Source organism: Gallus gallus, chromosome 9, assembly GCF_016699485.2.
Source record: "Gallus gallus isolate bGalGal1 chromosome 9, bGalGal1.mat.broiler.GRCg7b, whole genome shotgun sequence".
Lineage (NCBI taxonomy): Eukaryota > Metazoa > Chordata > Aves > Galliformes > Phasianidae > Gallus > Gallus gallus.
Genome location: NC_052540.1, coordinates 10,504,692 through 10,521,271, shown reverse-complemented (window position 1 = coordinate 10,521,271; position 16,580 = coordinate 10,504,692). Strand labels below are relative to the sequence as shown.

General features: G+C 36.1%; 1 protein-coding gene across 4 annotated transcripts in view; it reads left to right on the top strand.

Annotated features, from left to right (window-relative positions):
* SLC9A9 (solute carrier family 9 member A9) overlaps positions 1-16,580 on the top strand; it is a 177,119-nt gene that overhangs the window by 37,370 nt on the left and 123,169 nt on the right. For all 4 annotated transcript variants that reach the window (XM_015276871.4, NM_001031305.2, XM_025153339.3 and 1 more), the window contains 1 exon segment: positions 5,766-5,871. In XM_015276871.4, the coding sequence (XP_015132357.1) occupies positions 5,766-5,871 (106 nt within the window).

The following is a 16,580-nucleotide window of genomic DNA, read 5'->3' as shown; positions in this document are numbered from 1 at the left end:
AACATTTGAATCTGAAATTTGGAGTTTTAAGATGAGAAAATCATTTAGATTCAAAGAAAACTCTGGAGCTCTTACTATCCACCTTAATAATTAAAGCAGAGCTGACCTCAAAGTTATTCATAGACTTAGCAAGTTTTTGTTACATAGAATATGCTTACAGTGAGTACTCTGGCACTAGAATAAAGTACTGCTTTTTGCATCCCTGGAAAGACAGTGAAAAAGGAGGTGAAAAGATAACGTTCTGATATCTTATGTAAAAAACAGAAAAGGACGTAGGCATCTTGGTGGACAACAGATTAGTCATGAGCCAGCAGTGTGCCCTTGTGGCCAAGGCCAATGGTATCTTGGGATGAGTTAAAAAGAATGTGGCCAGCAGGGCAAAGGAGATGATCCTCCTCCTCTGCTCTGCCCTGGTGAGGACCCTCTCGCACAGCTCCACATCTTTCCTGATCTGGGGGCCCCAGACCTGGGCACAGTACTCCAGGTGGGGCCTCACAAGGGCAGGGTAGAGAGGAACGATCACATCCCTGTCCCTGCTGGCCACCCCTCTTCTGATGGAGCCCAAGATACCATTGCCCTTCCAAGGCGCAACAGTATGCTGCTGGCTCACATTCAGTTTTTCATCCACCAGGACCTCCAGGTCCCTCTCCACAGGGCTGCTCTAAAAGAGTTCTTCTCCCACTCTGTATACGTATCTTGGATTACTCTGACCCAAGCCCAAAACCTTCCACTTTGCTATGTTGGACCTCATTAGCTTCACACAGGCCCACCATTCGAGGTTCTTGAGGTCCCTCTGGATGGTATCCCTTCCTTCTAATGTGTCAACTGCACCACTCAGCTTGGCGTTATCAGCAAACTTTCTGAGGGTGCACTCAAGTGCATCTGGAATATTGTGTCCAGTTCAGGGCTCCTCAGTTCAAGACAGACAGGGAACTACTGAAGAATGTCCAGCAGAGGGCTACAAAGATGATAGGAGACTGAAGCATCTGCCATATGAGGGAAGGCTGAGAGACATGAGGCTGTTCAGCCTAAAGAGCGAGAGGGAATCTTATCAGTGCTAATAAATATCTAAACAGTGAGAGTCAAGTGGATGGGAGCAGACTTTTTTTTCAGTCATGTGCAGCAACAGGGCAAGGGGCAATGAGTAGGAACTGGAACACATTTAATTTCATATGAACATGAGGACAAAATTATTTACTGTGAGAGCGACAGACCACCGGAACAGGCTGCCCAGAGAGATTGTGGAAACTCCTTTCCTGCATATATTCAAAATCCACCTGAAAATTTCCTGTGCAACCTACTCTAGGAAAGCTGCTTTAGTAGGTTCACTACATTTCTGTGATTCTATGAATATCATGTAAAAGAGATGAAGTAAAAAGAAATAGAAATACACTGGATTTTTGCAAAATTTCCAGTTCAGTAGTTAAAGGAAGTGCAACAAAGGCATTTTATGATGCACATGGTACGCTGTGTTTGTATTAACTATTCCTGACAAGCTTCTGTAAGAAATGTATGAAAAATCTTTCAAATTCATGGTTATTAGAAGAAGCAATAAAAAGCAACACTGGTCCACAAATTTTTTTCCATTCATTAAATGAAACCTCAATATTTAACAAAAGACTTTGACAGCTTGTAATTTATCATTCTGATGGCTTAAAAATGTCATGTAAATCTATTTATTTGTTGTAGTAAGACTGCTGTAAAAGCTGCATCAAATTGTTATTCTCAAATTAAATGAAACATCCAATACGCTGCCACTTTATGAAACCACCCAACTACTTTAATAATATTTAGCCCATGATTGGAGTCTATCCTCTCAGCAAGAGAAGAACACAGAAAATAAAAGCACAAATTAAACATAAGACAAATAATTGCTTCTGGAATAAAGGGCTGCTTAAAGCATCTGAGTATATTTCTTGATTGTACTATGAATAGAGTTGTGTGGTTGGCTTAGATTTTTTTCCCCATTTTCCATTCCAACTCTATTTAGATCCCCAAATGGAAATGTTGATTTATAAGGAGATATGTATAAGACAAACAGAGTGATTTTGATTATAATAACGTTAAATCACCACTGAATAATCTAGAATAGAAATGAGGAAAAAAAAAGAGAAACTCTTTCACTGGAAGGAAGAAGTAACAAGAACTACTTTTCCCAGCTAATAATTCCAGTTGTGAAAACGTTTAGTTGAACAAATTATTAACTGTATCAGCTATTAATGCTATTTTTAATTATTCTTCCACTTATACAGAGTGCTTGTATATGTGTCCAAGAGTTGTTTGAATGTTCAGTGTTACTCTTTCTGTTATCTATTTACAATATTCTGAGCTGTTACATGTTTAAATAATCTTATCAGTGTAAGTAATCAAGTAATCAATAAGATTATCAAGTAATCTTATCTCACCCACGTCTTATAGAATTTTAAATGAGTATTTTTGCTTACTTTAATGGTAGACATTGCGGAAAATATTTCATTGCGTTGTAGGATTTGATAGTGAATTTTGATCTCAAGCCATACAAAGATCTCACTGAAATTTCAGGATCAATTAAAACATGGTCTCCTAGGGACTGATAGATGTTAGACCATATAAAGTGATCAGTCTAATGATTTTATGTATGATATCTAGCTTTAATGAGGAGAAATTTCTGGTAAAATGTTGTTGGTGTCATGAAAGTACAATAGAATAATGAATTAGAGTCTTAGAGTGAAATAAGAAATTCCTGTCAGATATGCTACCTGATTTTTAATTTAATTTTTCACTGGCAGGATTATAAACTCATTTCAAAAACATCTTTAATTTCCCATGGTTGTGAACAGCAATTAAGTCTCAAAAGTTGTTAAAACAGATCTGTTGACTTGAGAGAAGTTTTGTGATTGAATTCCTTATTTGTAATAGTAAAAATGATGGTAGATGTTTACATGTTAAATGAAGAATTATACTACCAGGACAGTAAACAAATATGCCAGTTAGGAGTTCCTGAAATTGTCAGGAAGAAGGAAATAAAGACAAAGCATTCTATGTGTGAGTATTTAGAGATCTTCAATATAGATATTTTATGCAAAAATTGAGAAAACAGTCTCCAATATCCTACAGGTTCCCTTATATAGAAAACTTGCACTTGAACAAAAATTAAGTAATTAAGACTGGATATACTTCAGATTGGGTTTGAGATTCCTATATCTAATTTCCAGTCAATACAGTTGAACTTTCACAAACTAATAGGAATGTAAGTATTACACCAAATATTCAACTGAAAAGAATAAAAATTAAAGACAAAATTGCTTTGAATGTTACAGTTTAAGAATCTTCATTCCCTCATGTATTTACTTATGTTTCTACATTTTATAGTATAGACTGTTATCCCTAAATGTCTGTCATACTTATGGATGTCCCAGAAAACTTCAGCTTTCTGGAAAAAAATAAAGTAGAAACCTTACGAGACAAAGCCAGGTTGCTTTCAAATGAATCACTCATTTAAAAAAATATATATATATCCCGCCGGTATCTTTTCATTTTCAGAGGAAGGGCTTCATGTGAGAGATTTAATTTTTGAGAAATAGGATTTTAAAAGTGCATGAAATTCGTCCTTCATTAGTCTTTAAAAAGTCGAACCAATACATATAGTTTTCTTCATTCTGATCAACAGGTATCATTTGTCATATTTTGTGAAATCATAGCTTCTGGTGATTTAATCTACTTAAATTTTAATTAAATTAAAATTAATTAATTAAACCTGCACAAATTTTGTTATTGCAGTGTTTTCACTGTTGAAAGACTTTCCCTTGTGTTAGCATTGCATTTTATTTCTAATATAATGTAACAGTGGAAGGTGAAAGGTTTTTTTGTTGTGATTCCTTCAGAAAGGACGGAGCAGTTGTTTATCCCTGCATCCTGGTACACGGTGTCATTCATCAAGTGCAGCAAAAAGGCTGTGGAATGGTGCTGATGTGGGGAGTGGAGTCCCAGCTCCAGATCCCTGAGTGAAATGAAACATGTGTGAGCGTGGAAAAGGTCATTCTGCCATCAATTGTTCTCCACGGTCAAAAGGCAGATGCAGCAGTGAGTCCCAGAAACACGCTGCTTCAGGGTAGCAGTAGTTGTAACAGAATAATTTAAATGGCAGAACAAGACTGACAGATCAACAAAAAAATTGACTTCTGCCCTTGCCACCAAAAAAATAACTGCAAAGTACAGCTTTGGCAGTTTGTTGTTAATACATTCTGCGCAGTGACCTTCCAATCCAAAGACATTTCATGTATCATTAGCACTTTTTTTTGATATTTCAAGCAGAGAAAAGAGATTTGCCTTCACAAGGATTGTTGAAGCACAGCTATTTCTGAGCTACACAAACTCCCTTACCTTTGGTCATATTGATAATCATGAGGCACTTTTCTATTTGAAGTTACTATGGTTACAGCTGAACCTAGCATGTGAGTTACAATTCTGTTGTCATTGATAAAATTGGGTATTTATTGGAAAGAGTAGTTCTTGCTTCACACAGAATCAGAGGATTTTGTATTAAAAAACAGTTTATAAATACAGAAAGGTAATACAGTTTTGCACTGGTTATATAAGCCTATTTATAAATGTGTTTTTAATTAACATATTTTAATGCTTTCTTCTTGTTCACCCCTGAACTAACCCATGAGTGGTGTGACAGATTAGTAGGGAAAGGAGCCGATAATTAAAATTGGAATCGTTATTTTTAAAGGAAACTTGATGGGAGACATAAGTGAGACTCCTCTCGTTTTCTTTACAGTTGATAGGCCGTAAGTTGTGAAAGATATTAGTTTTTCTACTCAGAATATGAAGGCAGTATAATACCAGTACTTTCTATAATGGTCACATTTATTTTCTGAGTTTCCTTGTTCTCTTCAAATACAAAACGAAAATACATTACTCTTAGAGATGGTTGAAATTTGCTGATATTTGAGTTATACATTTTTCAGTTATATTTCTTACAGCTAAGAGCAAGTCAGTGTTTCTATATATGTCAAAGGATAACATTCACAAACCAGCTCCACGGACACCAGTTCTGAGTTGGGTACAACCAAAAACATGCTACATTTAGCATCTAACAGATGTCACCTCAGTCCATGGAACCGGGGAAGACAAGTATCATGTTTCTGTTGGAATAAGTGCTGAGCAAACCTTAAATGCTTCATTATTTCAGGTTTCCCATCACTGCTTTTTTTAATAAAGTCCACTATCCTTTCCAAGTCAGGAGCTCTGATACACATTTTTTAATATTTGTGAAAATTTTCTACCACCACAAAAATGTTTGTTTGCTGCCATTCTAACCACCTAGTTCTTTACCTGTCTCTTTCTCTGTGTGTCTTCATATGCTTTACATGTTACAAATGGATAAACATTACCATAAGCATATTAAAGTATGCAAATCACTACTCTCATCATCCACAAAGCCAGCAGCAAAACCTAAGTACTTTCAGCATCCTTGTTACTCTCTGGCAACAACACTTAAGCCCTCGGTGCACAGTAAAGTATGATGCGACGTTTTCAATTATGCATGATTCTTTGTGTAAGAAAGAAAGTATTATCCTAATTCGCTGTAGAAGCAATATACATAGAGTTACTAGATTTAAGGATATTATATATACCTCTGTTGATCACTTTTAAGTAATTAACCCTTCAGGAAATAAGTCAGACTATACTTTCCAAAACCCATATACTAACATTGCCTTATTTCTTGAACTGCTTGAGGAACACGAAAATAAGAAATCCATTGTTTTGTCTCCATACAGTGACAGTCCTTGCTATTTTCAATGAGCTGCATGTGGATACAGATTTGTACACGCTTCTGTTTGGAGAGAGTGTCCTAAATGATGCTGTAGCTATTGTGCTGACATAGTAAGTACAGCCACTTCAATTCTTTGCTGGATGAGATAATTACAAGCTTTAATTGATGAGATAATTCTCCACAAACTGATATAGTTCGTGTGAGTGCAGATATATAGCATTTGAAGCTTTCATTATAGAGATTTCGTTCTGGAGTACTTCTTCATTTATTAAAGACCAGAATTCCAATATCTTTCAAGGCAATTGCAAATCCATAATGTAATTTTTTCATTTTCCTCATTTTAGAAAGCAGTATATTCTGAAAACTAGGAAAAACTCCAGGGAGCATGGAAAACTCCACAAGGAAGGGATCTGCAACCAGAGAACCTTCCCCAGGGGGGGTGAGCCCTTAAATGAGGTCTAAGAGAGGTGCAGCCAGGCTACACCTCTTCCAGTCACGCAGCTGAATTGCCTTCACCTGTGCTCCCAGGGCTGACCGGGTCCTTTCCCCAGGTGCTCAATCAGTGGTTCAGGCTGGGACACAACAGTTACCATGATTTCTTTTTCCACCTTATATCTTGAATAATGCTGAATAAGCACCTAGGACATAGGGCAGCCTGTGAAATCTATTATTTTTCAGGATTCTAATCACAAAGTGGCACACTGTAACTCTATTTATCTCCTTCTGCCTGTTAAATCTGACAGAGTTTCAGATGGTAATATTATCTTAAGTTGGTTTATAGCCTTTTCATTGTCAGGAATTCTCAAGCATCACAAACAATGAGCAAAAGTCATTGGTTGTCCTAAAAACACAGATGCTAAACACATGATTAACAGGATCTCAAGTTAATTCTGCTCCGCATGTATTACATGCTTCCTAGAGCTTTGCTAGAAATACAGATAATTCTCACAGATAATGTTAAAACAATATAATTATGTTAAAAATCAAATTCAGTTTTCTGGGATGCTTGAAGATGCTGCACAGGAAGCCCCAAGTTGTTGCCACCTTTTTTTCTTAAAACGCAGCTTCTTGAACTAGGATTTATCCTATCCTTGAGAAAAACAGACTTACCAAGATTAGTCTTGGAAATATAATCTTACATTTTGTCTGAAACGCCACAGAGAATCTTACAGTAGTTGAATTAAAAATTAATTTAAAAAATAGCATTTCTATTTATCATTCTCCACCTTCTTCAATTCTAAGCCTAGTTACATTTACCTACACTAAATTTCTTGCACTGATTCTAGAGCAAGAATAATATTTTCAAACACTGCCACATGTCTGAGCACGTCTGCCACATTCAGTGAGTGTAGATGGAATGTGTCATGTAGCAACGCGACAGGTAGGTCAGACAATAAAATGCACAAAAGGAAAACTAAGCAAAGAATGGAATCTTCAGTAGAGACAACAGATAGAAAAGTACCCATTAAAGCTGCTGTCAAAGTTGGAAAAAAGCATGTACGTGACCAAAAATCGTGAGGTTTTTTTCTGTTTTTAATTTGGTTTTATTTAGTAGAGACCTAGGCATGTATAGTTCATTTAGACTCTTTGTGTCTTAGTGCAAGGTGCACAGAACGTGGATAAGTTAGCTACAAGCAGCTCAAACCTCTTAAGCATGTCTAGTTTTCAGTCACTGCGATGTCAAAGTGCATGGATCTGTTCAGCAGTGAAACTCAACTGCAAAGCAAAACTAGGAAGAAGATACTTTCAGACGGTATGTGATTCATGAGTTTCTAACCTCTGCTCTTTCACGTACTCAGATCTTGGTTAGGACTCTGCCTGTAAACTGAGAGAAAAAAATCAACATGAAGGGTGTCTGCTACAAATGCTGGTTATCCTCTGATGTCTTTGCTGTACATGGAATATTAGAAACCTTTTTTTTTACTAAAGAATTTCTTGTCATTGGGAAACTATTGTAGTGCCTGTATACCCAGTGTGAGTAATACTTACTTTGACTTCTCTAATAGATTTAGTAATTTGCAGAGACTGAAAAGAATATATGTCATAATCAGTTTCACATTTCATTAATTTCTGGCTTAAATAATCAGCTTCTGCACAAATGCTATGTTTCTGCAACCTAAAATGAACTTCCTTTCTTTGGTTTTTAATTAGAGCTGCACTATTAATAATGTCAGTTTCAGTGTGTTAATACCCTTGTAAACCAAGCTGAGTTTAAATGAAGAATATTATTTTTCTGTTGCTATCAAAGAACAGCTAGCTTTTTTCTCTGTAACACATACCACTTTTCAGGATGGTGCAAACAGTGTATTCATAATTACAGTAATAGGGGACTATTAAAAAAGGTGTGAGAACAATGTTTATGAATATGGAAAAGCAATAACAAGTTATGTTGTATACTGTGGTAAACAGAAGACAGAATACCAGTACACAGTGTGTTTCATCAACTAACAGAATAACCAAGTTAATGTCTGCAGGAAGTACTTGTAACAAGAAAAGGGGTAAAGGAAGGAATCCACTTAAGGTTGGCAGTGGAGTTTTATGGCTATCTGCCAACAAGGCTTTATACTGATACTTTTCCTCCAGCTTCTTCCTCCAGCCTCTATTTTTCCTGTGCTGTATATCATTAAATTTAAAAACAACAGCAATGGGACCAGTTACCCTACATTTCACATTTCCAAAATACAAAGTAAGTAATTTGAAATCCTTTTTCATATGAAGGATTCAAGGTATTTAAGAAAAAAAATAACAAACGATAACCATACTCACTAGGTGACTAAACATGCCTGCTTTTCTGCAGAAAAACATATATGAACAATTATGCCATGAATATTTACTATATACTTTGTTTTCCAGAAAACAGACTTCAGCACCTGTGTCTGCTTTCTCTATTTACAGCATAAGCTTTATCTGTTTAAGTAGTTTATGTATGCTAAAATTAAAACAAGCAAACAAGACATACATGAGAAGATAAAATATTTGAGCTTCTCTTGAGTGTGTTTAAATATGCTAAATACAGTTTCTGTGTTTAGAGAGTGTTTCACAATTTGGAATCTAATTTTAAACAACAGGTTATGGCAACCTTTTATGAAAGCCATAGGACGCAATGTTCAAGGCAGTATAGTTCTTTCACCCAGGAATGTTTCTCATTGCTGAGGAATGCTAATAGTACTGTACAGACAAATGCAATTAGGTGTTTGTGTGCTTGGGCACTTACTAGCTGTGGAACACATTCTAAAGATCGTAATTTCAGTTGGAGATGTGTGATGAAGACTGTTGAATCTGGTTGAAAATTAGTAATTTAATAATACTTGGGGGCAGATTTTGAAGACTAAACTTTTATTTCACTTTCACTCCTTTTCACTCTTCTCTCTTGTTACATCACTCATTGAATTAAACAGTTGCATATATTTTGAGTGCACATGCTGTAGCTTTTGACTTCACATAGTTTTTGTTCCTTTGCATAAGAATTTGCTGAATAAAGTGTGTAAGATGTTGTTGAAACAGCACTAAATAGCTTGAGATGTGGCAGAAATGTAGCTGAACAGGTCATTAGAATTGTGATAATATATTTAGCAGAACTATTTAATCTTTCTCGTGCTGAACAGTCTCTGAGTGCAGGATGTGGAAAGCACTAATGAATATTGGTACATTCCCTGTTAATAAATTTTCTAGGAGAACACTGCACAATAAATGTTTCCATTGTAATCAATGTCAGAAACGTTTGTATCATCATTACACAAAAGACATGCCTCCATTTCTCCACTGGCTGCTGTACTATTTATTGCTCAGTGGACCTGATGGGTTTCTTTCCTTTCCTAGAAGAAGTGATAGTATGGAAGTCACAAGGCATTTTAGCTAGTATGAATAACAAAACAAAGGATCAGCATACGACGCTGTATTTCTTTGGATGTGTTCAAGGGCAGGTGTGATGGGGACGTGGGAAACCTGGACTGGTGAAATGTGTCTCTGCACCTGTCAGGGGAGTTGGAACTAGATGATCTTTAAGGTTCCTTCCAATGCAAACTATCCTATGGTCTATGATTCTGTGATTCTATGACACTGTGACATGTAACAAGAAATTGATTTATTATAGTTCATGTCCCCCTCTTATATGTAATTAAAAACAGTTTGATACATGGGTGAAGTGGAAATCTTCAAGATAAAAAGCATGGAGAGAAGCCAGAAACATGTTCTCTTATCTTTTTATCTTCAAGATTCTGAAGTGATTTCCTTTGTCAGAATGCTAATTTCCCCAGAAATGTTAGAAGTGTGGATATTTTGAAGCATAGAAGAAAGTAATACTGCAAACATAGTTTTCTTGTAAAGTTTGACTTGCCATTTTTAAGTACCTGAAATGATATGTAAAAGAAGCAATTGTAACCTTGGAGGTTAAGTAGGAGAAAGTGAATTGGAACATAACTAAACAGCACTGGGTTGTTTCAAAATGTGTATTCTGCCTCCTTTGTAAGGTATGAATGCATTGCATACATTTCATAAAGTTCACTGACTCTTATTGGCATCAATTAGGCTATGGGAGGCTTGGATTTTGACACAGTGAGGTTTTGTAAGGATCCTCTTGCAGGGAATCCTAGAGTGAGTCTCTATTGGCTAGATAAAATGGAATAAGTGAGTAACGTTTTTTTGAAATTTATGCTAGTAGAAGAATGTGTTGTTTCAAAGATTTACTGAGCTATTTGCCATGATGAGGAAATTTCACTTCCCAGAGTTCTTGGAATATGATTGTTTTCTCTATTGACAGATATATTTCAAATGCTTTTTTCATGGTGTAACTCAGCATATGACACCATACCTGTGCTTGATAAATTAACCATCCTTAGAATCCAGACCCATTTTTAATAGTTGTAAAGACTTGAAATGTGTGACAAGTAATTTGGAGAATGCCCATTTCATCTTTCCTTCTTTGGCCCAAACGACAGAAGTTATCCACCAGAGTAGGATATAGTACAAAGAAGACACTCCAATTATTCAATGTTTTTGTGACAGCAGGGCTAGTATTGAAGGGAAAGGGGGGGGAGTAATTTATATAGGTAATGATCAGCTTTATGATGTAAAGGAAGATCTTTGTAAAAGAAATTTTGCAGCTCCTCTTAAATATTTCCAGGGTGGACATTTACCAATATTTTTCATAGCACATCTCCTCTCTGCTCAAAAAATGCTTTCATTCTAGTGTAGTATTATCATATTCAAATTAATGTCACACTCAAACCATTCGTTCTTGTCCATAGTTCTCATGTAAGCTTGTATGGGGCTTTCTAAGATAATACAGCAGTGGTAACTGAGACAAATTTATTGAAAAACAGTATCCATTTTCAAGGAAAATAACTTGGAAGCCAGAGTTCAACTCAGTTTATGCTAGCTCCTTCTAAGGCTGACATTTCTCAGACAATGATTCCTGTAATTGCCTTAGGAACTCAAAAGAATTCCGTCTGTCACACTAGTGATTCTTACTGATAGGTATGGTCATGACATAACTAATTTTAGTTTGGTTCAGATCTCTTCAAAATAGAAGAGGACCTCAAATGGACCTCATCTAGAACCTTGAAATCTTTCTGATTTTAGTTACTTTCTTGCTTACCAGTATTTTTACTTCTGTGGTTTAAATGATATTGTAAAATTGTTGAACATGAGGCTAGTTTACAAAGGAGAAAAATGTAATCAGAGACTGAAGAAACTAAAGTTTCACAAACACCAGATATAGGTACAAACATTCATTTTATGTTTCACTTAACTTTTTCACTGGTTTGTTCACATAATAATCCCTTATTTGCATATGTTACGTTCCTACTCTTCATCACCAGGTTTTATTTCTAATTGTTGTTCCATGTTTCGTATATTTTAAAATCAGCAGTCCTATGCAGGACTTGAAATGCTGGTGTAACAACGTTGCTGAATAATGAAATTGGGAACTGGAATTTGCAGGAAATAACATTGGTTTTGAAAGGTATGATGCGTGTCTTCATGATGCATACATCTCACTAGATGTGAAGCTCCCTTCACAAACATTTTAAGCTTTCTTCTTTTGTCATGGAATGTCTGTGATTTGGTTTCCTTGACCTTCATTTTTAGAGCATTATTCTGGATAGATTTTGCCACGCTTTGATCCTCAAACACAATGAATAACGAATTTAACAGAGGAAACATATATTCTCATCTCATAATTTTCTATTATACTGCATTGAAGTTGAAAAGTGGACATTAAAAGTGACATTGTGGGTTTCCATATTTACTATCTAAAAACTTTTTGTATCATATGCTGCCATAAAAGGCTTTCCTATACTTTGTGTCAATTTCCTCATATCTGCAGCAAAATGGGAATTCAGTCAGTCTAAGAATATGGTGACATCTGTCAGCCTGTATCCCATATCTCCTGCTGGGATTTATTAGGAACTGTTATCAAGTAGCAAAAAATATGATTGCTTCAGTATTGAGTCAAAGGAAGTGAGAAAGAATGCTTCTCCACTGCCCTTGTTTTTTAGCCATTTTAACCATACAGCTTCTTAGTATCTATTACCATATAATTTCAGCTGCTGAAGTGGAAAAACACCCACCTCATTTAAGTTTGGTTTGTTTCTAACATGCATATAAGTGCAGATATTACTCACACAATCTAAGTAATTTAGCAAGTAATTAATAGCCTTCCTCCCCCCCCTCCCCAATTCATAAGTGGGCACTTATCCACACACAATTAATAGATTGAATGTACCCACACATAAAATCGTTCAACCTAGTTCATTCTATTTCAAAAGTGTATATGCCTCATTCATTGTCAAGCACTGTACAGAGACACATTTCTGGCCTTGGAAGCAAAGACAGAAATAGAAGCATCTGTGCCATCAGACAGAGGGGAAACAGATAAAAGGATTAATACATGCAGCATTTTCCTCCTTTAAGAAAATAAGTAGCATATATATTTCTAAGGGTGGGAAGAGATGGTGAAGTGGGGATGAAAGAAAAAGTTTGAAACTGAACTTGAGAAGGCAACACGTGGACTCTGCGAGGATATGGCTAGAAAAAAAAGAAGCATGGATGAGAAAAGACAAGACATGATAAGAAAGCTATATGTGGTACGCTATGTAAATACAGATCAGAATGTTAACACAAAAAGCTGTAGACTGTAAACTCTTAAGAGGGAAGAAAGCTTGCTCACTCATAGGGAGACAGAGGAAAACCTTACTTTACATACAATCATATTTTTCTGTGGTGCAATTTTGCAGAAATTTCTGTTGTTTTGTTAGGAATGACTGCTTTTGAAATTATTAAGTAGTATGTGAAAAAGTGCTTATGAAGTGGAAGGAAACTGAAAGGCACAGGAATTAGGTCCGCCAGTTCTAATGAACAGTGCATTCTAATCATGTGGTGAATCTGAAATCAGAAAAGGAGTGAGATTCTACGCAGGGATTTGTCCCCAGACCCTTTGGAAGTGTGAAACCTGACCTAGAACTTGCAGATCAAAGAGAAACCAGCCCTGCCTCACAGCAGTCAGACAAAGAGTTGCTCCACTGTACTGATTTGCATGAGCCTCAATCCTTGACAAATATCTGGGGATTGTGGAAAGTCTGTGAGCTAAACTTCTGGAAAAAAGACCAAGCACATAAATCTAGATCAATTACATTTGTGATTATTACCACAAAGATTCCTAGGAAGGAATAACTGTTATTCTGCAGACAAGAATAAAATAGAATTTGCTGAAAACTTGTAAGAGAGCAAAATGCTGATGGAACCTCAGCCAAACATTCCACTTACTGGTTCCTCTTGGACAAGACAGATTTGGCTACTATTCATACTGCTGTTAGAAAGCTTACACACCAAGCAGCTACTCAACCAGACAAATAACAGATTAACTGATAAATTAAAACAGTAAGGAGTTAATTGTTCAAAGAGTGAGTGATTTTAAAAGGTGAATGAGGAATCTTTTCAATCTATTATTTCTATAATAATGAAATTATGGTTGCCCATCTGCTCTTTTTACCTTTGAGGGAGGGCTTAGTTCCCTGCTTATTTTGTTGATGATAATTAGAGTTTCACGTCACTGACCATCTGGAACAGGAGATGCAAGCACTGGGAAGCTGACCAAGCTTGCTATTAGCAGGAACTTTAAAAGAGCTGATTTCCTAGAATAGAGGAAATCCTGCGTAACATAGGGGTGTCTTTGCTTAATAAAACTTCCTTTCTTTTTTGTCGATGAACCTTACTGTACAGAACAGTTCTGTGCTTAAACTGGGAAAGTTACTATGGGAATTTCTGTAAATTCAGTACAGAAATGTACACTTGGTGCAGGATTTTTTTAGGAGATAGTCCTCATCACTGTATTTCTTTCACTTTCAAATATTTCAAATCCCTATTTCCAATACTAGTTCTGTGTTAAAATACTACTTAGCTTCTCGTTATTACGTGATGAAGGTCTCTCTACTTATAGGTTATCTAATTGGCTCTGTTTTGTTTATGTAGTTTATTTGAATAGGCAGCCTTCAGTTGTGGTCTGGTAAACTAGAATAGATTTCATTAAGTACTGTTACAGAGATTTCCCTCAGGGATGTATGAAAATGTAACTTAGCTCAAATCAACTGGGAATGTCTGTACTTGTCATACCCAATCAAATCAGACTAGCTGCAGGTATTTTTGTCCATTTATACACAAACAAACTGATAGCATTAAAAAATATGAAATGTAAGCTCACAATTAAGAATGCTGCTCACAGTGCTTGCAAATCACATCTAAAAGGCAATTATTTAGATATATTTTCCACACAAATGACTGAATTGACATTAAAGCTTCTTCATTTCAAAGATTCCTATTGGGAACTCTTCAGAACTGAAGTACACCCTGGTACAAGTCAGCTTGCTTTCTGAGCTCTTCCAGATGCTTTTTCTTATCCAAATAACCTTTCTCTAGTGAATAAGACAGATTTTCTGAGAGGAAGATAATTACACACAGAGTCTAGTTCCACTTACAGAGACATCTCCCTTAGAGTTTAAAACGAATGTATTGATGCTATTTCTCTTGAACTGTTCCAAAAGACAGATCATCTAGATGAGATGCTGTCTGCAAGAATCTGCCTGGTTCTTGTGGTAGATCTACATGTTTTCAAGTCTTCTTAGGAGGGCAGATGGAAGAGGAACATGTGTTGGAAATGTGAGGGAAAGTTTGCCTTTTTATTTACTTGGTACTGACCAATACCTGTTCATTGTTGAAAACCTTTCCAGAAATACAGTACTGAAGGCTATGGCTATTTCAAAAACATAGAAGTTTTGTTGCACCAGTATGAAACCTCATGAAAATTCTTCTATTCCCTGTAGATGAGGTTGTGATTATGTGAAAAATATATAGGAGCAACCTGCTCACACTGCGTTAGAATGTACTGCAGATTTCCTGATCCCACTCCCATGAACTCTCCACAAGCTATGTGCTAGTTTCATTTGAATTTTATCATTCTAACCTGCTCTAAATCCTATTTTTCATTTGACTAGCAGCAGCATTAGGTAAACTGTTTCCAGCTGCAAGCCTTGATCTTTTAAGACTCAAATCCATAAGCTGCTAAGTCTGTTAGAGTAAAATGACATCGCTCCGCATGAAATTCTTTTGCATCTGTACACATGTACAGACATGTTTTTGTTTGTGTGGGGAATCATCCATAAAGTACATCAAAGTAGCACAAATATTACCAAGTACTCCGTAGTTACCTAATGCCCAAAATATGTTTTCATATTTTATGGAAGTTGAGATACACCTTCCGTAAAAATTTTAATAAAATGTAATATTTAGTGGTTGTTTTCATACACAGAAAACCTTCCTTACTCCGTATTCAATGTGCATAATTTGACATTTGAATTAGAAACCTCAACGTTTTCATAATATACTTTTGTCACTTGAGCAAAGAGAATAATTGATGGCACCAGCATGCACCTGCCTTCCCTGAGTGCAAGGCACAGCAGGAGGAGAACTATATACCTCCAGCAAGTACGTTTTACAGCTACTTAAACACTGAGACTCAGCAAACTTCTTTTCTTAGAATTTATTTCAATGCTTATGGAGTTCCAGTCTTTCATTTCCATCTGAATTTTTTTCTGGTCCCAGCCTTCCTCCTCCTCTTTCTTTCATCTTTTCAACAGACAAAGGCCACTGTATCTCTGTTTACCTGTTCCCCTGAATTGCATGGTCTACTCCACCACTACTGCTGCAGTCACCAGTCATTTTGTCTCTCATATTACATAGGTACAAATTATTTCTAAAACATCATCTAGTGCTCTTATCTGTTAACCCAGTCTACATTCCCTAAAGCCAAGAGATAACCCCTCTTTATTTCTGGCAAGCTCTTTGTTCTCTACCTCATTTCTTTGTGAAAAGCAGAGAAGAGAGGAGGACAAGAGTGATGCTGCAGTTCAGTTCTGAAGGCTGGTGTAACAGCGGGAGCAACAATTGCGGGGAAAAAAAATTACACTCACGTTTTAGATGGCACAAGCCTAATGTAAATGAGATCTTAGAAGGCTTTTAGCTGATTACATTTGTCAGATCTGAGCTGAAATTTGTCAGCTAATATTTCAGAAATCTTAAAAATTTACTAGATATAGACGCATATTCTTAAGGATGAAAAAGGAATAACAGATGTGTAAATTCCTCTTTCCTTTCCTGAGGAGAGAAAAGTATAGCTCAGGCAAAGATTTTGTCAAAACAGACAAAAAAAAAAGTAGTTGCACTATACTGCTTTTGCAAAATGACTAGATTTCCTCTGCAGTGATTTAAAAATAAAGAAATCCTTCTGAAAAATGTGAATGCAACAAGGAAGTATATTCTAAACACT